A 27508-nucleotide genomic window follows, 5' to 3' on the forward strand; every position below is an offset into this window, starting at 1 on the left:
CTTTCTTTTTCAAGTACATTAATTAAATATATATATAATTGTTATAATCAATTTTTTTTAGCTACATTGTTTAAAATAAACATCGTACGGTGGCCCGGAGGTGCAAAAGGCAACTGTTTGGGGGAAAAACGCGCATTGACTTATATTCTTATCATTTCTATTCCAAAGCTTAAAACACAGCTTAAAACGCCTGAAAGAAGTAGTGTAAAACATTAAATTACATGCTTTGATATGGTTTGCTATGTTTACAGAAATATAATCTGTTCTTTTTAATTGTTTTGATAAATAATTGTTATGACAGAAACCTTTGGACTGCTTCTGGTAAGACACACGTACACTCTATAAAAATCCATGTGCAGTTTGTATATGCTTTCCTAGCGAAAGCATTGTTTTTCTATAAATGGAGCTAAAAGAAACACATCACGTTGTAGGTCTTGGTGTAGACAGTCTTCTAAGCATGTGAATCCTTTTCATACCATTGCTAAGCCTTTGCAGCATAGTCCACTGCAATTTCCAAACCACGTGGGGATGGTAGAATCACAGATTCCCTGAACCTGAATCAAAAATTCACCTTCATTAGTTTTGAGAAAAATACCCCCTGATCTTTACCCTGGGTATCTAGGATACACTGACCACGTGGAGCTACATGCTGTAGCAAAAGAGCAGCCAAAACTTTCATTATAAATGTTCATTAATAATATGTACTGTTGATTTTAATAAAATACCAATAAAAAATGTAGTGCTTTCATCATAAACAGGTTTTGAACTTTATTCTCCATAAGGGAAGAAACAGTCTGTTCAGATGAGCAAGAGGTGTAACTGTGCATACAGTATGAAGAGTGTAGCATAAGAGGGCAGTTAACTGTATTATCAGGAGCATTGGTAATAACATTAACAAGAATATTGAGAATGGGTTATTTCTCATAAAAAGACACAATGAAATACAAGGAGTATACATGGAGACAATCAGCCGTCTGTATGGGCATCCTGAACATTTCTGATTGGTTAGAGACGGCGTGTGCAGTGTCCCAGGTCACCAAGGTCACAGCTTCTCATAATCATGCTTTAATTATTTGCAGATGTATCATGGATACGTTAGCTTTAAATATCATATGGTTACAGTATTAACATGGTTCTCTGAGTAATTGAGACCATTTTTTCCCATAAGTTCAGGAATCAATCCCCAACAGTAAACTTAGCACAACACCTGTACAGATGTGGAATTACATATTTTAGCCAAACTGCACCTCTGGGAAGCCTCAGTGGTCCCTGTTTATAATGTATTAGGGATCCACCAATATTGGTACATATTCACCATCAATGTCACTGGGATACTGATAAATATAAGATTTGGCTAATTATCTGTTGTGTTACAATTATATGACTGAGTAATTGGGAATGGGAATAATTTAGGAGACTTGAGAATGCCATTTTAGCTCATTGATAATTAAGTTTTTTTCATTTCCTTAGTACAAAACTTGTTACTTTAAAAATCTGTATAAATTCATCCACTGTTGCCCCAATTTCCATTAGTCCAGGGAACAATACTCAAGTCCTGCCCTACAGTGAACCTATATAACAAAAGCATAAATGTGGAATTACAGATAGTTTTACCAAAGTGCTTCCCTTATGCCCAAAAATATTTTAAATGACTAATTAAAGTCCCTGCTAATTTTCTTCTTGCATTTCACTGATATTGGTACGATATCTGCGCCGTTGCCTGCCATTGGGATTAAGTTATGAGGACAGACTTTAGAAAAGTATTTATATGATTTAAAAGGCAGAGCTTTAGAGTTCACTGACATCAAAAGGGAACAAATAGATACATCCTAATTCTTTGCCTAATTATCACACATGAGGTTTAGTTGACTCATCTCTGGTTACGTCCTAATTAAGATCAGTTTCACAGTCTGTAGATGGTGGCTGTGGTTGTGTTAAAGGAAACAATTATTCTCCTGTCATTTCCTCACTTTGCTGAGCGTGACGATCTCACAGCCCGTCAGCTTTAAAGTTGACCTGGGACACTGCCAGTGATTTGGTACATGTTAATTTGATTTCCTTTAGTTTTCATAGATGCTTTACACAAGACATACTTCCCTTTTACAGATGAAAAAGTCTTTTCTATGTATTTTATGTACAGCATACTGCAATATCATAATGCCTCAGATTGATAATAATGTGGATAACATTTGCAATACAGTTATAATGGAAGTAGTAATAATATGTATGAAAAGTTCTTTAAAAAAAAAGAGATTAATAACAGTACCTGTCAGCCATTTTCATCACACAATCATTATTTTCCCAACAACCATCCTGACAATAACAAACTGGGCTGCCTTAGTCATTCGAGGACAGTAAACAGTTGAATAGCAACAAAAAAAAAGGAAAAAAAAGGGACCAAGACGTTCTGTTAGGACTTTTCTCTCTGTTCCATCACATTCATGCGCTCACGTTGCTTTCTGTTTGATCACACATTTCTCTGTTGGTAGAAAAATACATACATATGATATATAAAAAAAAGGTAAAGGATGAAAAACATAGGCGTGAAGTAAGTTTCATCAAGTGCTTTCGTTATGACCCCTCCCACCCCCGTTTTTCTCTCTTTCTGTCGTGGTTCCTGCTGTGGACTCCTTACATTTAGTGCATTCTCTGACCGATCGCGCTATCTTATTTAATACTTTGGGAAATGTTTCCTCGCTCCTCTGAGAGGAGGTGGGTGTAAATAAGGACATCATGATCTGTGAAATGTACACTTTTGAGATTCGGCTGCAGGCTTTAGCGAGACTTCCCAAACGCACGCTTCATTTTTCTTCCTGCTGCTCTTTCCTTTGTAGCTCCAATTCAGTGTTTCTGATGTAGTCTGTGACACCTGACTGTGCCTTTCAGATGCTGTTTAAACATTTCTGCACCGCTGCTTCAGATGCTCTCATGAATCTCTACAGTCTCCCATCATTCACTCCTTTTTTGTTTTGGCTTGAACTAATAAGTGATGAATGTTCAGATTAATGTGATCTGAATGTCTTCAACATTTACACTATTCTTTGGACCATAACTGCTCAAAGAATAGTGAAATTAGTTTTTTTAATTTTACAGATATTTTACACCTTTATCCTCCAAAGATCCCTCAGTCAGGACTGAGAGATACATGGCAAGTGGGCTCAGGAATCAAGAAGCACACTGTAAAATATCTGTGTAAGTAATTTATGGTTGTACTCAGCATCAAAGCTTCTTAAGTGGGTGAATTCAAATTTACTTCTATCCATGATTGTATTGCATTACCCGACTAACCGCTTTTAAAAAATAATCTCACTGAAAGCTACAGAAGTCTAAACTGAAAACACTAGTGTTTTTACACTTTCAAATTCAGTGATGTGTCAATAAAATAGAAGATCTGAATTATAGAAATTCACCCAATCAGCTGTTTTTCCCCTGATTTTAAGAAGGCTCTAATACTGAATACAGTTAAATTACTTGTACATATGGACCATTTTTACTCGACTAATCCCTCGAGCAGAGCAGGAAGACGCAGCCTATGAGTTCATGTGCTCCACCTGTATGGCTGATGTGGAGACGGTTAGGCAGAGGTCTTTGTGGGTCACTGGCAGGTCTGCCACAGTGACTGGTTTGTACTGGATCTCGCTGGCTGACACTGTCTTGTACTGGTGTAGATCAAATGGGCAGGGGACCACAGATTCTGTGGGTTGCTGTTGTGGCTGGTAGCTGCCTGGGGGTCCGGGGTTTGGGTTCTGGTTGTTGTTAGGGTTCGTCTGGTTTTGGAGCTGGCTCGCTCTGCCCGCACCTCTCCCTCGACCGCGGCCTCGGCCCCTGCCTGGTGTCAGACCCTGGGCCTGCTGAGCAGCTACTGTTGCTGCCACTGTTAATGGGTCGGGGTTGTGCTTCTTCATGTGTTTCATTAGATACGTCTCCTGGAGAACGGATGACAGAAGTAGAACACATGATGTCAGGAAAGAAAAACAGGAACAATGTGTTTTGATTTTTTTTAAACTATTAATATAGCTTTGTGGTTGTATGGCATCACTAACCAGCCATTTAACCCTCTCAAGGCAGGGGTTGCCGATTGGCAACAGTTAAAAACTAACAACCTCATTACCCCACATACATATTTTATGAGTTTTTTTTACTCAGAAGTACCACTGCAGGACTTGGTTGTGCATTAGCAACAAAAAGTTTAATTTGAGCCTGAGAGCGTTAATATTTATAGTGAATGATTTTTGAGTTAATGAGTTTTGCTGCTGGGCAGAAAAGTGCTGCAAAACATCTGGATGTGAAAGTGAAGCTAATCTTTTTTTAGCTTTTGGGTAAATAATTTAATCCACATTAGACATTTGTGCCATCTGAAGACTAAATGAACATTTGTGTTCAATCTGAAGAAATATCCTTCACACACTCCCAAAATATCTATGAACAACTAGGGCTGAGCCATATCATACCGTTCACGGTAATACCGGTATGATGTTGGGCAACTATAAGAAAATGAAATAGTGTCTTTGTTTACATACGCACATGGCGGCGACGGAGAATAAGAAGGGCGAAAGCGGATCGTTGAATGAAACGGATGAACCAGAATTGGTTTGTAAAAATGCTGCAACGTCAGTGGTGTGGAACTGGTTTAGCTTTCGTCCGTCAGATACACAACAAAGCACTATTTTTGGTAGAGCATGCTAGCGGGCCGTCGTTATTACCGTGTTTTTTGGAAAATACGGCACACTTAAAATCAATCCTTGGATTTTTGTGAAAATCGACAGAGCCCCTTATAATCCCGTGTGCCTTATGTATGAATTCTGGTTGTGTTTACTGACCTCGAAACGATTTTATATACACGGCGCTTGAAAATCTGTCAAATGTTTCAGTACGACTTTGCTAAGCTACGAAGCCGCACCGCTTGATGGATTGTCGGAGCATTACGGCTATCGTAGGCAGGAGCCTCGCGGAGTGATACGTGCTGTGCTTCAACATAATATTACCGTATTGTGTGTGTATAACCTCTTTTTAAGTTTTGTGGATATTATACATGGTTATGCTGAGGATATGTCGGCCAGTTTCCACTGGAAATGCCTTTTGGTTAAACTGTCAGCGAGGAATTTGCATTTGCACTGTTAAATTTTTATATAACTTTAATGCACATAAAAAACAGCTGCTTGTTTAAGTGAAAATACATTGATTTTTTTATTATTATTTTTTTGCACAAATAAAGTTGTGGACTTGTAAAGTATTTTGTCTAGTGTCAATTATATCGTCACTTATATCGTTATCGCAAATTTTCAAATGTATATCGTGATAAATATTGTTGGTCATATCGCCCTGCTCTATGAACAACCCAAAGACACAATGCCTGTGCCCACTGATGATGTATGTGCATAATTATATAATTACTAGATACATTAACAGTACCAGCTGCTATACAGCATCTGGCTTAAACTGCGCGAACAATGATTTTGGCAGAGAGGGATGATCAGTGCTTTGCAGTAATAATCATTATATTATTCTATTCTAAGACCTGAGATCAGAACAAAAGGCTCATTAGAGCTCTACATATAATGCATGTCAGACAGACTCATGGATTGTAAACAATAGTGTATTAACAGTAAAGCATCTGCAAACCAGCAGTACAATTCCTGCCAACTCTCTCCTGTTACGTCTTCTCTGTTGCAGTACAACCAAATCTACACTTTCAGTAAACTGCATGTCAGATACCAGAAGTCTTACCGAGGTATAGGATCGGTTGCAGAGGCCACAGGAGAACAGCTTGGCGTGTTTCACGGTGTGTGTGGACAGGTGAACCTCTAGACTGGCAGCATCTGTGTAACCACGGTTACAGTTGTGGCACTTGTACGGCTTGTCTTTGTTATGCTGCCGACGGTGAGACTGTGATGGAAAAATAAATAAATAAAAGAGGCATGTAAAAACTAGTAATATGTAATTTGATCTTGACTACAATAGAAAAGGCAAGAAAATCACTCTTTTCAGACTAGAGTCCAGCTGATATATCAGGCAATATTTGCTAAAATATCAGCATCGGGATTAAAGCTGATAAATGAAAATGAAAAAGGAGACATTAGTAATTCATGACCTGTGACAATAAAACATAATTATTTTTAAACTTCACTGTCCCATTATCTCAGGAAAGCCTGATAATTAACTTCATATAACAATTGTTAGGGAGACCTGTTTGTGCTTTATATGTCTTTCAAAAAAAATAATGGCCAACATGTTGAATTTTTAAATCTCTTTTTAATTATTAACAATGAAAAATGATCCAAAATAAAATTTCTGTGAAAAAAAAGGTAAGCATCAACATATCTACTACTCCATCACACTTGGTTGTACATTTTGTCTACAAAACCCAACCTGTGGAACCTGGATGAGTATGAGAACCACTGGCTTGCAAGTAAATATATGCTAGTAGCACTAGAGCCTTAGTAAAGTAATGATCATGTCAGTGGCAAAGAGAAAACCTGTAGATTCAGTACCTGGAGGTTGGACAACTGAGTGAAAGCTTTTTCACAGCCAGGATGATTACACTTGTACGGCCGGTCACCGGTGTGAATCCTGGGAAATCACAGTCAAAACAAAACAAAGGTGATGTCAAGTTTGACGTACTGACAAAGTTAAGATACTTCTAGATCAGCTCAGCCCCTCGCTTCCTCATGTTGCAGTTTCTCAAACTTCTACTTTCACTTCCTCGAGAAGGAAACGGCTTTGGTAAATTTGAATAGTGTGACCTTTGGTTGCTATTTGTGCACTTTAAAATCACATCCTTTTTTCAGCACATTTTATCATGAAGTGTCTTGATGCATGCTCAATCATCCAGGTAAGAAAATCCCAAAAAGTCGATTCTGTTCATGTGGACGTAGCGTTTTCAGTGGGAGGAATGTTTCGTCACTAATCCAAACAACAAAACGTTTCTCTTTTTTGGGATTTTATGATGAAGCAATAAGCTATGAAATAAAGTTTTATAACAGATAAACTAGGCTGCTAATACATGCCAGTGATCACACATCAACCACATTCTTCTGTCCTTTCAGGTGGTAGTGCCTAGCTTTGTAACAGCCTTTCGCCTTCCATTAGGTTGAGCTAATCTGTGGTTTGATTGTTTCTATCATCCGCTGAAAACTATTTTTTATGGGTCACTCACCCTTAACATTTGAATCTGGTTTACACCTCAGTGTATGTTTGTAGTAAAACATAAATATGGATTATTTTGAACTTTGAGGCATGCTGAGCTACTCCAGTAGCATCTAAGAGTTAAAATATGGAAGTGGGCAGAACAGATCCATCTTATAAAAGAAAAAAAGTACATGTCAGATTTGATAGATACTATAAACACACAATAACTCAAAAAGAAGGACACAAGCACAGTGACATAACTCTCCATGCACCTGCTCCCATACATGCACACATTCAAAACCCGCCCGGCCCAGCCCAGCTCGGCCCAGTACCGTGTGTGCTGCTGTAGGTGACTGAGCTGCCTGAATGTTTTCTGGCAGTAGGAGCAGGTGTAGGGCTTGGCCCCGGTGTGGATGCGGATGTGCTGGGACAGGTAGCTGGAGTTGGCAAACGACTTGGAGCAGTGGGGACACTTGTGGGGCTTGGCCTCAGTGTGGTTTCTAACACGGGAAACCGGGATTGGAGGGTTAAGGGGGTGGGAGGGAGAGAGAAACACAGAGAGAGAGAGAGAAACAGCGAGAGATTTTTAAGCTACAGCATGACCAAACTTCATAATGAGCCGAAGACCAAATCATGCATTTAAGCTAAAAGGATCTGATTGATCAAGTATTGATCACAGATTACTAAGTTTGACAGTGTGCTCTTTGTGCTGTGTCTGAGTTGTGAAAACACAGAACGAAACATACAGCAAGCACAGTCACGCTTTTCTCTTTCTCTCTCTCTCTCTCTCTCTCTCTCTCGCAGTCTCTCTCTCCTTTTGGTGTGCACTACTTTGAGTGAAGTGTGAGTGTAGTGTATCTATGAATGTCTGAGTCTGCTGCAGTCAAACCAAAATGTAAATTCAAGATGAGTGCCAGGCCAGCGGAGCACATCTTCCTCTTTAAAATTAATGGCCTGAAACCCACAGAGAAAACCCAGTGCATGGAAATGAGGGAAATGAAAGCATGAAGGTGAATGACAAGGTCAACATAAAATTAACACATTTATCAGAAAGGTGACAGCCTGGATGGGAGATAGATTTATCACTCATATTGTCACAATTAATGAAATATAGTAAAATGAAAACTAATTTTAGTGTCCGATTAGCGCCTTTACCACAGTAAAAAGGGGTGTAAAACATGCAGGTTAAAAACTGTATATCAGGATGTATTTTTTAGGCACAGCACATACAGTTAGTATGCAAAGTGTACTTAGACTTGTATCGTGCATTCTTAAAAAATGTTTTCGTTTTTATCTTGCTGAGAATGAAAGGAAAATGTTTTAATAAAGACATCTGAATAACAGAGACATCTAGAGAAGATGCTGAAACAAAACAAAAAGGGGATGCCTATTTTGGTGAAACCTGAGTGACAGACGGGTGTGTTGGTGAGAAAAGGCATTTAAATATAACTCAATCATCCTGTCTCACTTACTGCTGGAATACTGAGTATCTGAATCTCTACATATATAAGGAAACAAATGACATTAATCTGACTAAAGCCTGGGTTATACTCCAGTTCAGACACGGACAAATGGAGACCTGGTGCCTGGGTGCATTTGAACTTGTTTTTTCTCTTGTTTAAATCACTAGTAAATTACTTGCCAGGGAAAAAAATACTTTGACTGAATGCTGGGAGAATTAAGGAATTTCAGTAGTAGTATGCCATGTGATTGGCTGATTAAATATTTGTGTTAACAAGTGGTTGAACAGGTATATCTAATATAGGAATATGGATATGTTGCCCCCATACATGATGAACCTCAGGTAGCCATTGTAACTTAATAAATATTGCAGCTGTAAGTGAGACTGTGTAGGAGTTGTATTTAATTACCTTTAGATACTGACTCAGGAAACTGACTTCCCATTCTCACAGTGGGTCCCAGTTTTTAGAAAAGAATGAATGGTCAAAGACAAGTACTTAAAAATAACAGGTTAAGAGGCATGAAATAATTTAAGTTTTGGGGACTTTCAAAGATGATACTTTGACTGTGCAGAAAGAGCTTTACACTGTCAGCACTCCCCAAAACAACCCAGACAAGTCCCAAGCTCACCACTCCTTCTTCCCTTTATCTATCACCACACAGATGTTCACATGCACACATTTTAACACACGCACACACTCAGGCCCAGTACCGTGTGTGCTGCTGTAGGTGACTGAGCTGCCTGAAAGTTTTCTGGCAGTACGTGCAAGTGTAGGGCTTGGCCCCGCTGTGTATACGAATGTGCTGGGACAGGTAGCTGGAGTTGGCAAACGACTTGGAGCAGTGGGGGCACTTGTGGGGCTTGGCCTCGGTGTGGGACTTGGCGTGGATCTGCATGTCTGACTTGCTGAAGAACGTCACTGCGCACATCCGACACCTTGGCAGGCAAGGAATGAGAGGAGAAGAGAAGAAAACAGTTATGATAAACAAAGCACAGAAAAAACTGCAAGTATCTAAAACATCATTAATATTTTCCTAAACTTAACGCACTTTATCCTACCTGTAAGATTTGGGTCCGTCTTTGTTAGTGTGATCATCCTCATCATTTGACAGATCATATGGGTCGCCACCGTGATGCTACAATACAATAATAAAAAAAGTACTTATGGTTGTAAAGGTAAAATGCCTCACAGTTGGTTTTATAAAAGGAAACAAGGAAAAAAGAAAGAACATAGAAAATTCACCTGTCCACCAGCAGCAAGGTGTGCCAGTATTAATGCATCACTTCCTGGAGGGAGGACCCCACCCACTCCAGCCACCCTGCTCATCACCTGTTTGCTTTTCCTGCCTCGTTTTGATGGTGCCGGCATGACAACAGCAGGAGCAATGTCATCCTTCTTATCTAAAAATGAGAGAAAATTAAGAAAGAAAGAAGGGAAAGGAAACAGGGAGTGTTGAGTGAAAACAGGGACAGTTTGGAAAAATTATGATGCACAGCTCAACACCAAACCTTACATAAGACAGATACACAGATGTGTTTGATTGTGTATGGATGTAACAGTGCAATTGCAAGAATACATTTGGGTGGGAACAGGAATCAAGTGTCTAAAATAAAATGGTAAAAAGAAGCCCTAAGCCTCATCATTTTTTTTTACGTTGAAATTATTAAAATGATGGTGACCTGCACCTGTGTATTACCTGAATTTGAGGGGTGCACTGCTGACACTATCATGGTGGTGGCAGTGGGGTGTCCAGCTACAAAAGACTGCGTGGAGGCGGTGGGGACCAGTGTGCCCTGTGGGGTGGTGATCACTAACCCCGCTAAGAGGAAAAGAAAAACTGTGATCTGGCCGTCCAGATCTCACTCTGTTAGGCTTTTATTCTAACTAACAGTTAATGGATGATGTAGTGATAAAAGAACTTTAATTTTCAACCTTGCAACTTGAAAGCCACACAATATCTTATAAAGGACAAAGCTACAGCACTAACACAAGACTTGCTAAGGTTTATACAAAAGATTTTAACGAATATTTTTATACAAGCTGTGCATAAAAAAGGGATAAAACTGCTAATATTAACACTAAGTACTACTACTAACACCTAAATGGAAACTGAAAAAGAACCCTGTTGAGATTGTGATTAGTAGCCACTGTAGATTAATATGTACAGTGTCATTCACTCCTATGCACATATCTTGTGACACCAACAAATATGGGTAGAGTTCAAAAAGTTCTGGAAAGAGTTCTATAAAAACCAAAAACCTTACCTGGTTTAAATTTGGCTGAACTCCCATTTGAGATCATCTTTTATGGGATCTGCAGACAGCTTCCAACATGGCTGCTCTTTTTGTATTGCTCTCATTCTGATTATTTACACGGTATGCACTGTGTATAACCGCAGGAAATCAAACTGTGTCAGAAAGCAAACATCAGTTTCAAGCTGATCAAGGTACATGCTTGGTGATGAGACCTGGGTCCAAGCAGTCCACAGCTAACCGGTTTTTATACGAGTCCACAGTTCCAAGTATGTCTGATGAGGAGTGAGACCACGAGCAAGCCTGGTGTGTTTTTAAACATACGCACCATGATATCGTTCTCCAGGGTAAGACATGATGAGTGTCTCCACTGTGATGTGTCTGGCACACTTTTAAAGCATTTCAGAAACAACACATTTAGTATGCCTGCTGGGTTTTATTTTAAAAACTGACTAACTTTCAACTCTGTTCCTTTGTCTGTTACTTCCTGCCCTTCTCCTATGCTCTGTGCTGCTACATGTTGCTTCTGTAAATAAAAAAAGAACTGTTCGCTTTTTCTAGAGCAACTTCTGATGGAATTGCTACCATTGTCTCGAGTGGGTGTCAGGAAGCAGCCGTGCCTGCTGCACTCCCAGGATGAGTCTGTTAATGTGAAGTTCCAATATGACATCCTGAGGAGTCTGATGAAAAACATAAAAGTGCAAACAACATGATCTGTGGTGCGTGTCATCACGTCATCGCGTACTGTTTGATGGGGCCAGGTTTTGGGCCAGTATTGGGAATCTGAAGAACACCTGCATCCCAAACTTTTTTCAAATGACTGAGCATAACATAGCAGATTTTTGACCGTCTAGCTTCACCTGGGGACATTTACATGTTCTCACTGCCATTTCCTTTTTAAAAGAGGTGCTGTAGTTAATTTTAGCTTCATGTTTCTCACATTAAATGGTAAATGGCCTGTATTTGTATAGCGCTTTACTTAGTCCCTAAGGACCCCAAAGCGCTTTACACTACATTCAGTCATCCACCCATTCACACACACATTCACACACTGGTGATGGCAAGCTATATTGTAGCCACAGCAGCCGTGGGGCGCACTGACAGAGGCGAGGCTGCCGGACACTGGCGCCACCGGGCCCTCTGACCACCACCAGTAGGCAACAGGTGAATTGTCCTGCCCAAGGACACATTAGGACAGCATGATCTCATCTCATATGTTTCCCTTCAAAAACCATGGAGTTAGTAGCTTGTTTTTCTTCTAGTTTTTTTAATAATCACTTACAGACACCTTGAAGGTGCATTCATGCAGTCTTGTAGAATTATATTAAAATACTACCAGTTACTGCCATAAAGTAGGGAAAATATATATTTTAAAATTAAAATACATTTGGATGAGTTTTTCCTTTTTTTTTTCTTTTTTTTTTTAAAATGGTCTTTTAAAAATTCTGTAACACTGAAGCACACATGCAAACAGACATAACAGGGATGCCACCAAGATCAAATAAACATCCAGAGGTGCACAAGAAGATGATCTTGAACAGGAGACTGGCCAAATTTAAATCAGGCAAGTTTTTTTAATAGACCTTTTCAGAGAATTTTTCTTTCACAATTTGCAAAATAAGAAAAAAGACAAACTGAAAAATCATCTACGACTCAGGTTGGTGAAAACATCAGAGCTGCTCACTCACCTGCAGTCATGATACCCGTGGAGGGAACAGGCACAACGGTGACGTTCTGGGAAGTGTGCGACTGGTGCAGGTGTGCCCCCACCGCACTCAGGGGTCCGCTGTTTCCACCACCACCCCCTCCTACATTGCCTCCGCCTCCTTCCTGTTTAGGGATCACACGTACCCCAGCCGCTCCATCCACTGAGCTGGGGATGGCGAGTACGGCCGTGGGGTAGTGGGGGGAGGAAGTGGAAGACGCAGAAGAGTGAGGAAAGGAGGGCGCGCTGGCCTTCTCTGGACCTAGTTGCTCCTTCGCCTTGTTCAGGAACATGGCGTTCTCAATCTAGACAGAAGTGGGGAGTGGAGAGAGGAAAGAAGGAAGGGTGTAGGAATTAGGGGGCAAAGGAGTGTGATACAGTAAGGGTGAAATGTTTCATGACGGTGGAAGGAAAAGGATATGAAAGGAAGGAAGAAAGGGAAGGAGAAAGGAGACTTGCCAGAGATGAAGAAGGCAGATTGAAAGAGGAAATAGGATGAGGGTGTTTGGAAGAAGTTGAAAAAGAAATAAAAATACAAAAGACAGGAAGAAAGAGAAAGATGTGAAGAAGAGTCATATGTTTATGCGGGAAAAAAACAGGATGACCCAGAGATGACACAAGCAGAGTGGCGATAAACGTAGTGTGTGTCATGAAAGGAAAATGGAGAACAAATGAGACAGAAAATGAGAGGTTAACGACAGTAAAAACAGAAGGAATTAAAGAAGAATAAAGGAGGAAGGAATGGGAAGATTGGGGAGAGTGAAGGGTAGGAGTTAATGGGTTAGATAAGAGCAGACAGAGGAAGAGGAAGAAACAATGGAAGAGAAGAGAAAACGAAGGCATGGTGAGATGCAAAAAAAGCAAATGAAAACAGGAACAGAAGATTGAAAAGATGAGAGAGGAGAGGGACAGGAGTGATCATGTGAACCCATCAATAAGTCAAATAACTTCATCAACGTTGCCAGCATTATTTAGTGGTGTTAAAAACAACATGTTCAGGTTGTGAAGTGCTTCTGGGTATTTTTTCCAACAGCACAGACCACTATACCATGTGTAATTCAAGACAATTCCAACAATAAGGTTGTGTCTACCTGTCCTTGTACAGTGGGGACGGGAGACCAAAAGTATGATGAGTTGAAATGGGAATCGTCCATTATTTCTGTAATTAAAAAGCAACACACTTAGAAAACACCTGTCCTGCTCCTCCTTTTTTCGTTTCTTTTCTTTTAAATGAGACCATGCATGGCTGTATTTCAGTCATCTTAGTCCGGTTCCTTTCTTTCTCCTCCGCACGCTGACACACCGAACACGTCGGTTTCAGGATCAGCATGCAGCACTAAGACTAAATTTAGTCCACTAAATCGAGCCACTTTTCTACACAGCTAACCTTTGTTTTTAGGGATACCAATCAAGATGTCTGTGACAAATCTGAGCAGTTTAAGCTTACTCTGTTGTGGCTATTTCTTGAAATAATTAAGATTTGTACAGAGGAGGATGTGAAAGGAATCAGGCAAAGATGGTCAATCCCAGAAGGGAACCAGTGGTTCCAAATGCTGTGTCAAAGCATACTGATGTACCCTCTCAGCCCAGTAAACATTATAACTGAAACTGCACAAAAACATAGTAATTGAGATTTAATTTTCTCTATTATTCCACATTAAATACCCTTGGTTTTACAAAAAAGAACTGACAGGCAAGACGATAACATTTAAGAGGAGATAACACTGATCTCTTTACTGTGTGGAATAAGTCAAACAAACTACCTAAAGAAACAAAAACTGTTATTAGAAATTACTTAAAAAACTGTCTGCAATTTGATGCGAGGAGATAAAAAAAATGCTAAAACTGTACCTGCAAACTAAAAATTCCCTTCCTGAAGAAACACCGCCCCCTGTTAAAGAGCTTGGGATCTCAACCATATCCAGTGGGAACATTTGTTTGAATGTATGGAAGTGCCTGGTAAGGCTATGGATCACTGTTACATGCTTGCTGCAAAGCAACATACACATGCTCAAAAGCACAATTGTCACTGACCTCCTTCCAGATAACCTGTTTTCTGCAAACATAAATACAGGTCTTGAATTTGTCTTGCTTTTTACTTTTCTTTGACCACATAAAGTTTGAGAACCACTGGTGTAGAGGGCAGCAGAAGCAAGAATTAAGAAAACACTAATGATAATCAGTTTTTGAGAATTTAATGATTGTCTGTAACACAGCACATGCACTTGTTTACTACTCCCTAACACAGCATGAACAAATTGCACAATCTTAGAGTGCGTGTTTTATCAGCAGCATGTCAGTGAGGCTAGTTTTGCAACAAAATTGGATGTGGGTGCACCATTAGGTGAAAGTAACACCCTCTTCAAGAGTGCACACAGCTTCTTGACAGTTGAAAAAAACCCAAAATAAAAACCCACTGTCAATCTCATGAGTAATCAACCTGTAATCTTCCGTTTCCTGATTATGTCCCACTAACAGAGGCAAAGAAGGAAGTTTCATTGTTCTATGTTGGCATGCATTTGCACTTTATTTTAGCTTTCTGAAACATTTTGAGACCGTGAATGCCATGTATAATCCTGCTCACATACCATTAAAAGCATGCAAGTAATTACATGTTAGTAAAGCCCAACTGCCATTTAATAATTTATAACAACTGATATTCAGTAAGCCCCGCAAAGGAGTATGAGAGGCCCATAAAAAAAAAAATCACAATAACAATTGAGGTAACGCCATATTTCATGCAAAACATTTGCAATGCATAACTCATGAAATGTTTTGCATTGTTTTTCATGAGCCTCCTCTCCCCTCTGCAACTGCAAGGTCTATAAATAAATGAAAAGAAATGCTTTCAATGCAATTTAATCATTTTCCCTGATTCTGCAGCAAAGCATCAGATGCAAGGGGCCGTTATTAGTGCAGTACAAAGTCAATGTTTCAGTGTTCTGAGAGACATTTGTTTCTTCCCCCCCTCTCTTTTTCTTTTGGACGAGAGGGTGCAAGCTGCCTCCAAAAACTGTGGCATGGCTAGCGCCGAGCTAACGTTAGCTGTGCTTTATGAATTATTGCAAAAACAAATTTGCCACAAATCGTTTAAGTCAGGGTGCTTTTTTGGAACTGAGTCTGGACAGATGTGTTAAACTGCACCCAACCGGCTGACAAGAGCGTAATAACATATCTGGGTTATGCACAAACATGGCTAACGTTAGCTGAAAAACGCAACAAGACGAGAGGAGCTAGCTAACTTGCCTCCATTAATTTTCTCCTTTTGTTCGCTGGCTTGCTCTAGCTACAAGGAGGCCTGTATATTCAATATGCTTAACTAGCCCGCCGCTTAGTAAACACAAACATCCGTGCTCTCCCTACGCCTCCATTCCTCACTCCCTGCTCATCTCGCTGAGAGAAAATAAAAAAAGAGAAAAAAAAGTCTCGAATAAAAAAAAAAAAAACGAAGACAGGAAAAAAAAACGTCGACGCCGTTGCCTCTGTAGGAGACGCAGCTTCATGCAGACTTCCGGCGGTTGGGACGACGGTGCTCTCAGACACACTGAAAAAAACACTTAATTAACAACCGACTAATAAGTCCTGCGTTAATTACCGGTGAACTCGACTCCCCTTCAACCCCCCCGGAGCTTCCTCGGGTCGGGACAGTTGGAAAACTTTGTCCAAATCCGCCCCTCAAACCCCTCAGATATGCCTTTTTTTTCTTCGTTTTTTCCTTTTTTTCCCTCCAGCTCTTCTCCGAGGAGTCAAGGCAGGCTGAGTTAAACAGCTTCCGGCCACACTCTTCAAAATAAAATCAAAGCGCGATTCTTTTAAAGTATATTTCTTTGTGTATTGCGTTTGATTAAAAGCGTAATAATCGATGTTAACACAATTAACTAAAACTAAACTAAAAGTAGGTGTAAAATATGACATTTTATGCACCGAAATAAAATGATTATTAATTATTTTTTTAATTAAAAAAACGAATTTAAAGCAATAGTGTTTAATCACAAAACCAGCAAAAAAGTATATTTAAAATTTTATCAAAAACAGCCTAATGAGGTTTTGGTGCTACATGACTTAGAGTCAATTGTCTTCAAAAATAGCTGTTTTGTATAAGAATATTTATTCAGAAACTTATCTTATGTATTTTTCATAATAATAATTAATACTAAACCACAAATAATGCCGAAAACTAATAAAACCGAAGTAAAACCAAACTTACAAAAAACAAATACAATTTAAATCTAATCGACCGAAATCCGCTCTGAAAACTCAGTGAAACTTAAGCGACCTGAAAACAAACGCCATATAATCTAAAAAAGAAAAAAAGGGGTTCCGGTAGGAAAACCTTCTATACACAAGTCAAATAATATAAAACAAGAAAAACAAACTAATAATTGTGCAATAACTAACAGCCATTTACCCATATGTTTGCTCCGCTGAGAGTTTTGAATTAGACTTCCTGTACTGGTTTGGCGTTTTACCAGCTAACTTGACACACCTGCCAGCGTCTATGCAGTATCTTCCGGTGTATTAATTATCCAGTCAGTGAGGACGTCGTATCAGTTTCTATGTATATTTCATTTCTGAATTAGCTGAATGGTTTTCTCATTTTGTACAACAGCTCTCAGGTTATGCGGACATGTGAGGCTATTAAAAGGTAATGAATGCTTGTACTTATAATATCCACGTCACTATAATTATTATCGCCCATTTAGCTTGAACTATGTCCATCATATAAGATGGACCTAAGCTACTTTTGTCAGCATTTATAATGCAAGGAAAGAACTCTAATGTTTGTTGCAAGTTTAATTCCTGGTGCAACATCAGCAATTCATTCTTGGGAAAAGCACCATGTACCATGAGCATTTTATTGAAAGATCAATGACAATAAAATGATGATGAAAACGTTTATTGGGATCCCCTTATGCATGTGAAAATTGTTTATTATGCAGTGACAATTCAAGACCTCACAGATGGAAAAAAAAAATAAAAACTGAAAAAAAAGAAGCTAAAATCAGATGTGTAAACAGGTGAGTAAAGAAAGACAGCAGTGGAACATTTGATAGCTACAATAAATCTTTTTTCACAAACAGTAAAGATTTAAGTCGTTTCCCCTTTTGCATTTAAATGACAAGGATTTTGTGTATAGAAGAGTAGAACGACGTTTTCCTAAAGTACACGGAAGAAAAATAAAAAGCAAACATCCACTTTGGTCAAACATCACGAATGCAACACAACAGGGTCTGAAACATCACAGAAAACTAATAAACTGGATAAAATACATTTATAATGAATTAGTCAAGCTGTTAGTGGTGATGCAAACAGTGCTTTACACTGATACTGTATCAAATATAAATTGTATAAACACATACACATACATATATATCCATATTTAGTGCTGATCCAGTAACGAAAGCACACTTCCATTTCTATAGCTGGGTAATCTCCTACTTTGGTAACTCCACAGTGAAGCTGCACACGCCTACTGTGTCCTGACTTCAAACATATGCATTTGCAATATTACTTTACAGTGTAAGAGTGACAGGTGTTGATGCATGCATAATAACAGTAGTACTCATATATGAAAGAAATAAAATGTACCCTCAGGACACTTACAGCACGTATGGTTGTGCTGTAATCAGGAGTGCAGAGAAGTCACAAACAGTGTTTAGAGCTGAAGACAAAACTGCTCAGTTAAAACAAAACCATATATCCATCTTCAGTGTTTAAATCCTTTCTGATGTATTAAAACATGTCCATAAAGATATTTTCCTAACTAGCCCCAGAGGGTAATGGTGAGGTAGAGGGATACAGTTTGATTGGGTGGTGACAAAAGGCAAATCAGGATACTTTACAGTTACTACCGTAATACTTTAGAGCTAGTATTACACCTTCAGTGGAATATAAAGCACAAACTACAGCAAGCAAACGTAAAGAAAAAATAAAGAACAGAACAGCAAACACCCCTGCCCTCACTTAACAATTGAAATATTTAGCTTCACATTACGCCAAAGCGTTATATACTAACAAATACTTAATGTTATGAATACACAGGGATATTCTCATTGCTACTATGAAAAGCAAAGCTGTATTTCACACATTTAAATTTAGTCTGACTGGCTACACCTTTATGAGAGCTGCTACATAACTGCTATCACTAGGAACCACTTTACTTAAGATTTGTAATACACATCATGTATTAGTGGACTGCAGGGTGGTACAGACTTAAGGCAGTTGAAGCTCCTGGTTGGGAAAAACAGAATCCCATTTTGTTTCCTGTAGCTGATCTAAAGCTAATATCTCCAAGCCGAGGCTCAACAGGAAAAAAAGAAGATTCACCGGCGCATCAGTTTACAAATAAAGAAATACAGAATAATTAACTTAATTAACTTATTAAGTACCAAGGATCATAAAATATAAAACAGTAAGAAAAAGAAAAAGAAAGACCACACCTTTTAAAAACCCTATACATATTAACGCTGAAGTTTACAGATAATATCAGAAATATTCACCCTGAACCTTTATACACCAAATTTATTTCAGAAATACATGTAGAGAAAAGACTGATGGGTTAAAATGCATGTCAGTGAATATATGATAATATGCAATATTAGTAGGATTAGTAAATGAAGGTTTTGGTTGCATGTTTTAGCACATGCTCATGCTAAGAAGCACTTAAGGTTTGGCAGCAAGGCAGTGCGGACACACACACACACACACACACACACACACACACACACACACACACACACACACACACACACACACACACACACACACACACACACACACACACACACACACACACACACACACACGTTGTGAAGGAATTATTAATGGTAAACAGGAACACAGACAAAAGTGTGACATATAAACACAGAAAGGGACAAAGACAAAGATCAGTCATGTAAAACTCAAAAAGTAAGAAAGCTCATCAAACCATCATAGAATACATGAAATATGATTATATTATCCTCTGCTTCTTGTTACCTGTGACCCTGAACTGCATAAGCAGAAGGTAATACAAGGATGGATGGAGGCTAAACGAACGCAGTACCGCTAAGCACAAAGTCATAACATGAAATAACATTCGTAACTGTAATCAGACTATTTTCACAACAGAGAAACATCACAAACCAGCTGAACCAGCCACACAGCAGAATGACGCCGTGATGAGAGAATCATGCAGGGAATCCAGACAGCTGATTGGACACTGGGAGGAAGGACTGCCTGGTCATCACATGGCTGATTGTCTTCAGCCTGTATGAGAGGCCATCTACAGAAAGGAGAGATATGATATTATGATGTCAGCAGACTCCAGAGAATACACAGTCCTAGTCTTGTTAGACCTTACCTCAGCCTTCGATACAGTCAACCATACCATCCTGATAAACAGACTGAGAGACCTGGTTGGGATGTCTGGCTCTGTTCTAGACTATTTTTTTTATCTTATATATCTGAAAGAAACTTTAGTGTGTCTGCAAACCAGAATCTACAGAGTTGTTGTGTGGAGTTCCTCAGGGCTCTGTGCTGGGACCTATTCTGTTTTTAATATCCATTCTTCCTTTAAGCCAGACAATACAGCAGTTTCCTGAAGTATCTTATCATCGTTTTGCTGATGATATTCAGCTATATTATTCTTTTAAGCCTGCTGAAGCTCATAAGCTCTCCAATCTGATTGACTGTTTAACCAACATTAAACAACGGTTGAACAATAATTGCTTACAGCTAAACCCGGCCAAAACAGAAACTTTCATTATTGCACCAGGCAGTGCAATACCCGATATTAAACGGCGAATGGGTGACTTAGGTTCCTCACAGAAACATAACCTTAGAAACCTGGGTGTTATTTTTGATGAAGCTTTTTCTTTGGAGGGACATTTATATCAGATCATAAGAAGCTGCTTTTTTCACTTGAGGAACATTTCTAAACTTAGATCCATCGTGTCAACAAGTGAACTCGAGATGATAATGCATGCTTTTATCTCTACAAGACTTGACTACTGTAACAGCCTGTTTACTTGTCTAAACATGAAAGGGCTAGCCCGCCTACAGGTTGTTCAAAACTCTGCAGCGAGGCTACTGACCTGCTCGAACAAGGGTTCTCATATGACCCCTGTTTTAAAGTCGCTGCACTGGCCAACAATCACATTCAGGTTCCATTTTAAAATTCTAGTTTTAACTTTTAGAGCATTACAGAGACACCCCCCTCCCCCCTACATTGCTGATTGATTCATACACATACCACCACTCATCCCCTATTTCTACGGGGTTTGGACTCAGTGGAGACCTTCAAAAAGCAGCTAAAGACATTTTTATTTCAAAAAGCTTTTAATTAGACCAGGGTTTTTATGATGTATTTTATGACTGTATTATGCTTTTACCTTGTAAAGCACTTTGTGACATATGTCTGTGAAAGGTGCTATATAAATAAACTTTACTTACTTAGAGAAAGGTGGATGTTTTAAAGTTTTGTTATATTTAATGCTGAATTTAATTATTAATAATTAAATTTGATTGGTAGCAGCTATAAGCTATAGATGCATGAGTGCAGGTAAGTGTAACATAAACCGAGTTACCTGGGAGATGTTCACGCCAGTCATTTTCTCCAGCGCCTCAGGCAGCTGGGTCATGATGTCCAGCACCTCTCCTGAGAGTTTGGCCACGCCCACATCTCCACCTCCGCTGGATACCATGGTAACTTTTTTGGCTTCACACAGAGGCCTGCTGATCTCTTCTGCCATCTGGTGGACAAATGACATTACAGCTGTTAAAATTGTAACTGGTGAATGTAATAATGTAATCCAGAAGTAAATGCACACACAACACTCATGACTAACAGGCTTCAAATTCTGTTTTTTTTATCAGCACAATTCTAAAAATAAGAGCAGGAGCTAGAAATGCTTGTTATGATGATGTTATCGCTCACCAAAGGCAGTTTCTCCAGCAGCATGTCCACCATGGCGCCCTCCTTGTACTCCTTGAAGGCCTCGGCCTTCTTCACCATCTGCTCAGCCTCAGCACGCCCCTTGGCCTCCACTGCAAATGCTTCAGCCTCACCTTTAACCTGAAGAAGAAATGAGGACGGACTTACTGTACCAGAAAACACTGAATCTCACCTTGTACCTTAATGGTACATAAATTAAAGTGAATTACAAAAGACATTTACAAATGTTACCTCATACAAAGCGATGGTAGTTTGAAATGCCTCCTCTAATATCTTATGGATTTTTCCCTCATCCATATTCCATTCATTTCCGTTTTTTTATTGCTAGATTCAGAATTATAGGCATCATATAAGAGGTCTCACCTGGGCTGCATATTAATACTCTTATTAACATAAATCATCATGACTGATTTAGCTCTTTGCCTTCTATCTCCTTATATCCTCTTCTAATTTGGAGTTCAGAGACCCCAAATTAATACTGCACGAGTGTGATGAATATGTACACCCAAATAATTTACTGAATACTCTGAAGATTAGATTTTTAGATAATATCTTGTATTTAAAAGCAAGGAATTGTATCCTTGATACATTAAGTTGGTAGTCAGATAAAGAGCCATACTGAGCTAGATAATTAATCGGTTTGGAGAGGGATAGGAAAGGCTGCCCAGATAATTCAAGATGACATTTGTGGAAAATGCTTTTGTTTTTTCCCCAGAAACAGCTTTGACTCACTCTTATGGACTCAGCTTCAGCCTCTGCCTCCATGATCAACTTAAGACTGGACAGACAAAAGAAACATAGTCACCTGGTTAGCAGAGGGATAAATGATTTGACCAGTACAAACATGTCAGCCATGCTCTTAAAATATAAAATGATAGCTCAATTGTTATTCTAACATAAAAAGGAGGATTTAAGTGGACGGATGAAAACTTGCCAAATTACAAACAAAACACACACACACACACACACACGAGGGATTTTCCATGTTTCTTCTTCAGACATATAAACAGAGAAAACATACCAGAAAAACCTAACAGACTATCTGCTTACTGTCGTTCCTGCAGTTCAGGAGGTGAAAATGAACCCATAACTCACCGCTCAGCCTCAGCCAGCTTCTCCAGCCGGTATCGCTCAGCCTCTGCAGGTTTCTTCACCTTGGCCTCCAGCTCTTTCTCCTTGCGGGTGATCTCCTGCTCCTGCAGCATGATCTGCTGCGCCCGCTCAACCACCTGCACCTGCATCTTCTCACTCTCAATACACTGCTTCGTCTTCGCTACCTGCCAGAGGAAAACAGATCATACATGTATGTCTGTACACATAATATTCTTCATTTAATATCATGAATTGTAAAAATGTTGTTGATTTGTAATAAGTTTAAAACGTTTGGCCTGCAATTATAATTAAAGAAATGCTGTGCACTGTATTTAAAATATATATTCAGCTTAGAGATCAAATAGCAAAATGAGCTGCTTCCTGTGCACGCCTGTGTACCTGCAGCTGGTAGGCCATCTCTGATTCAGCCCTCTTAGTGTTGACTTCAATGTCATAGGCTGCCTTCTTCAGCTCATAGTCCCTTTGAGCCTTCGCCATGTCAATCTCATTCTTGTACTGAGCCGATATTTTCTCCTGCATGGCATGAGCTTCCTGCAGAGAGAGAGTCAAAGAGGGATGGAGAAAGGATGGAGGTGATCAGGATCAATGGGAACAGATGTCTAAAATAAACAGGATGAAGATGCTAAAAATACAGACAGAGTTTAGACAAATGGCACCAGTGACGAGGCGAAGACACACAGTGAAGTGCTCTGTAAACAACCTTCTAGATGATTTAAATGCAGCTTCTATTATTAGCAAGATAAGTATTTATCCAAGTGTTTCTAAAAATAAAGAAAGATCTTCAAACTACATCAGCAAGCCCCATTGACACCTGTTGCAAAGAGAGATCTGTGTAAAAAAATAGCTTTATAGTAATACAGTATTAAAAAAAATAAAAACAGCGACAAAGTGACAGATCTCACCCTAATCACAGCATCTCTCTTGTTTTCGGCCTCTCCAATGCGAGCATCTTTCTGAACCTGCGCTGTTCGGCCTTTCCCCAGAGAATGCAGGTAATCCTGTGTGCCAGCAGGAGAAAAAAGATCTGATGTGCGTTTACTGGTTCAATTTTTAATTCCGAGAATCTGCAAAAATGTACTGAGATCATCTATGATATGATTCTTATAGCGCAAAGAGATACCTGGTCATCATGGACATCTTTGAGGGTGTAGCTGACCACGCTGATGCCCATGTTGACCAGGTCAGAGGAAGCCACCTTAAAAACCTGCTCTGAGAACTTCTTGCGGTCCTTGTAGATCTCCTGTAACACAAACACCTTCACTGTGATGCAGAAGTTCGCTTTTTGAAATGTACTCATCACACTGAGGTTGTGAATACTGAAGGTGTATTCTAATAATACCTGTTCTATAATTCAGTTGGATGATAAACTCCATTTATTTACTTTAACTCCTTACCTCAACAGTCAGATGGGCGATGATGGCTCGCTGATGACCTTCAAGCGTCTCCAAGGCGATCTGAGCAATTTCAGCCTCTGACTTTCCCATGAACATCTGGCAGGCTGCAGCTAACATCTGTTTATTCTGACCCTGGATCTTCATCTGTAGGAAACAGCTGCTTGTTTATTATTTAGACAAACACTGACATAAACATTGGGTTCATTTCCTCGATGCACAGTGAAAAATAGCAAATCGGGAGCTGGGTTTCACGTGCAACTACATGGCACTGTCAGTGTACCTGACCCTAATATTTACATTGGCCTGCTTTAATTAATCAACAGATACAATAACATGCAAAAATAAATAAACAATGAAGCAGCAACAAAGTTTACTGTAAACAAAAAACAAGTAGGAAAAAACATTCTGGTTGCTACGAGTAACTTTATACACCACACAAAATGAATCTTATCTGCTAAATGTTAATCTTCTAGTTTACACCTGTCCTTCTGAGAAAGGCCTCCCCTGTTTTGCCAGCAGCAGCACCTGATTCATCTGCAGTGGTGCACACTGACCTGGGCGATCCCGGTGACAGAGATGGGCACTCCGTGGCGTGTGTAGACTTTATCGCTCTTCACATTCAGAGTCAGAGTGTTCAGGGAAATCCTGGAGAGAGGCCACGTGAGAGATATAATGGGAAATATGATTATTGATTCATTTTCATTACTCTAATGGTACATTAGGTGTAGCAATTTCCTCCTTGCTTTTGTTACACTGAGTTGCAAACACAGAGTGTATATCAGCGGTCCCCAACCTTTTTTGCGCCACAGATCGGTTTATGCCCGACAATATTTTTCACGGACCGGCCTTTAATGTGTCGCGGATAAATACAACAAAATAAAACTAGTACCGGTATCGAAAAAAAGAAGATTTATTCATAACACACGTAAAAAGACCCAGGAAAACAGAGTAAACGATAAAAACGATAACAAAATAATGCTGAAAACTGATAAAAACCCTGAAAACCATACATTTCACACCTGAGCCTCAACTCTCGCGGCCCGGTACCAAACAACTCACGGACCGGTACCGGTCCGAGGCTCGGGGGTTGGGGACCGCTGGTGTATATAGTAAAAGGGATTTTTTTTTCTTTAATGTTGGTACTAGACCCAAATGTGGCCTGTGTGGAAGCTAATGTCTTAAATTCAACAGGAAGATGGAGAGAAAGGACTTAAAAAGTAACAGTTTATGAACAGCAGCTGGATGCTTTACACACATTTATTACTAATGACACAGATGTATATGCCCTGTGCTTTAAATGTGTCCCCAAAAGAAATCCTTCATTACTATAAAATTAATTTAAAATGAATTTGTTAATCTTTTTTCCCCCTTTTTATCCATTTTTGCTGCTGAAGTGCTGTTTGCCTTCTCATCATGTTATTCAATTTGTCACTTAAAATATAAAATATATCGGCCAAATGTCAACAGTGTTTGCAGAAACATCAGGAAGTAAACTAATGGGATACAGGAGAACATAAATAAACTTTGTGGTTTGTTTACCTCTGTATCTGCTGAACGCAGGGGATGATGAACACTCGGCCTCCGGCTATCATGAGAGGTGGAGAACGGCAGAAACCTGGGAGAGATCAGAGACCGCGCTGAGCATCACAGGGAGAGTTTAAACATTTACTACTTCATGATAAAAACAAATTCAACAAACTTCCATCACAAATCAAGTTCTGGTTTATGTTTGTGTTCAGAACTACAGACCCATTAAAAAATTTTTTCTCTCCTTTGGAGAAGTCTAGGGCACCAGCTAAAGGTTTTGGAACATTTTGTTTGCCTTGATGTGACAGCCATCACATGTGCGTTAATTAATGAAAGGCAACAGTTATGTATTAGTTTGATGTTATAGTTTCTTAAGTTGTTTAGATTTCAACAAAGCAGTACAAGGCATCATTTTACCTGATACCACCATAGCCTCGTTGGGACCACAGGTGTAGAACATGTTTGCTGATCCTCCTTCAGACTAAAAAAAACAACAAAAATGAAAGAATTATTTAACAAAAACACTTTTATAAAGGACTTGTTTAGAAAATCCATCAACAAACGCATAAGGCCGGAATCGTGAAGAGTTATTATACGAAATATAATTTTAAAAACACTTTAAATATTTTATTAGTTTCTTTTCAGAGGCTAAATATGCAAGCATCAGAAATCACAATGATCAGCTCACTCCCAGAAGAAAAGGAGTGGATGTGATGGTGGTGGCCAGACAGAGGAGCAGCAGACCAGCGGAAAAAATCTAATTAGCGCAAACATTGCGCAGTAAAAAGCCCAAGAAAAGCTGCAACAAACGCAAAACCCCGAAGCTCACAAACAAGATCAACAGAGAGATCAAGATTTTAAAATATGTGCAGCAAAACAAATATGAAGTGCAGGCTGTTTATCTGTTAGCTTAACTCAAACAATTTCAGCTACATCTGTGTTTACACTCGATGAATGTGGATACAGAGAAAATATGACGACACACTCACCGATTAGTGTACAAACGACGTGGTTTAGGTGGAGTAGAGTGAAAAGCGATGAATAATTGGCCACTCAGATTAATGAGTTTTCATCCCAGGTGACGTTTTCTCTCGTTGGATACGAAATGATGCGGTTAGTGAATAATAAGGCTGCAGCTCAGTGGCTCCAATAGAGCACGCCCATTCAGCAAACTTTGTGCTTCCGCCATCTAGTGGCGAGGTGGGGAAACGTCATTTTTCAGGTGGAAAGCAACTAAATACATTTATTAAAGTACAGTTAATAGTTCAATTTTCTACAACTTTGAATTTTATTATTAAACACTATTATTATCTTGTATATCTCTCACTTCTGATTTTAATTCATTTCCATGGTGGATTTGCTTGTTTCAATCTAGCTAAAAGGTGCGAGATGGGAATGTATTATTATTATTATTATTATTATTAATTATTTTTTAAATTATTATTAATTAAAAATATTTTGAAATGCCTCTTCAAATGACAAAAAGCTAAAGTCATTTTCTTGTATGCTTTTATTTTCTTGTAGGCAGTTCTTTAAGTTTTCTTGTTTGTTTTTTATTTTAGTTAACTAAAATGTTTTTACACCAACTAGCTTTGGTATAATGTCGCTTATGCATATGACTCCAAATTATTCAAAAGTACATTTAAGAAAATTGCACTGTCAAAGAAATATAGTTTAAAATATTATCTAACAGTAGCAGCATATATGTGACTCCTCAATCATTGCTGGAAAAGTATAACACTTTAACATTAAATCTTCCTTTCAAAACACAGACTACTGAATTATTCTAACAACTATATCTATATATCATAATAAAATATATATTATTAAACGTGATGCTCTATTGGATTCCGATCCAGTGACTGTAGAGGAGATTTGAGTACAGTGAATTCATTGTCATGTTCTCAAATTCCACCTGAATGCCACAGCAGAAATCAACACTCATCAGACCAGACAACAGTTTCCCAATCTTTTAATGTCCAAATTTGGTG

The 27508-nt window shown here is 39.0% G+C and overlaps 2 protein-coding genes across 5 annotated transcripts; both read right to left on the reverse strand.

Annotated features, from left to right (window-relative positions):
• Positions 1-740: 740 nt before the first annotated feature.
• On the reverse strand, positions 741-16303 carry znf384a (zinc finger protein 384 a). Of its 4 annotated transcripts, none has more exons than XM_004572640.3 (11): positions 16144-16303; positions 13640-13707; positions 12532-12853; positions 10288-10410; positions 9834-9991; positions 9650-9726; positions 9302-9526; positions 7461-7628; positions 6492-6570; positions 5728-5886; positions 741-3926 (listed from the first exon to the last, which is right to left on the reverse strand). In XM_004572640.3, the coding sequence occupies exons 2-11, from the start codon at positions 13700-13702 to the stop codon at positions 3531-3533; spliced, it is 1770 nt and encodes a 589-aa protein (XP_004572697.2). In that variant the 5' UTR covers positions 13703-13707; positions 16144-16303; the 3' UTR covers positions 741-3530. The 4 variants fall into 4 exon arrangements, with proteins under 4 accessions (XP_004572697.2, XP_004572698.2, XP_076734982.1 ...); XM_004572641.6 differs by lacking the exon at positions 16144-16303 and adding an exon at positions 15795-16053; XM_076878867.1 differs by lacking the exon at positions 16144-16303 and adding an exon at positions 14400-15778.
• A 1126-nt stretch (positions 16304-17429) lies between these two features.
• flot1a (flotillin 1a) lies at positions 17430-26678 on the reverse strand. Its single transcript, XM_004572644.3, has 13 exons — positions 26507-26678; positions 25935-25998; positions 25530-25605; positions 24545-24635; positions 23991-24134; positions 23717-23836; positions 23499-23594; positions 22975-23127; positions 22579-22760; positions 22216-22261; positions 21466-21603; positions 21116-21280; positions 17430-19812 (listed from the first exon to the last, which is right to left on the reverse strand). The coding sequence occupies exons 2-13, from the start codon at positions 25975-25977 to the stop codon at positions 19792-19794; spliced, it is 1275 nt and encodes a 424-aa protein (XP_004572701.3). The 5' UTR covers positions 25978-25998; positions 26507-26678; the 3' UTR covers positions 17430-19791.
• Positions 26679-27508: the final 830 nt, after the last annotated feature.

The sequence above is a fragment of the Maylandia zebra genome, linkage group LG22 (assembly GCF_041146795.1).
Source record: "Maylandia zebra isolate NMK-2024a linkage group LG22, Mzebra_GT3a, whole genome shotgun sequence".
NCBI classification, from domain to species: domain Eukaryota; kingdom Metazoa; phylum Chordata; class Actinopteri; order Cichliformes; family Cichlidae; genus Maylandia; species Maylandia zebra.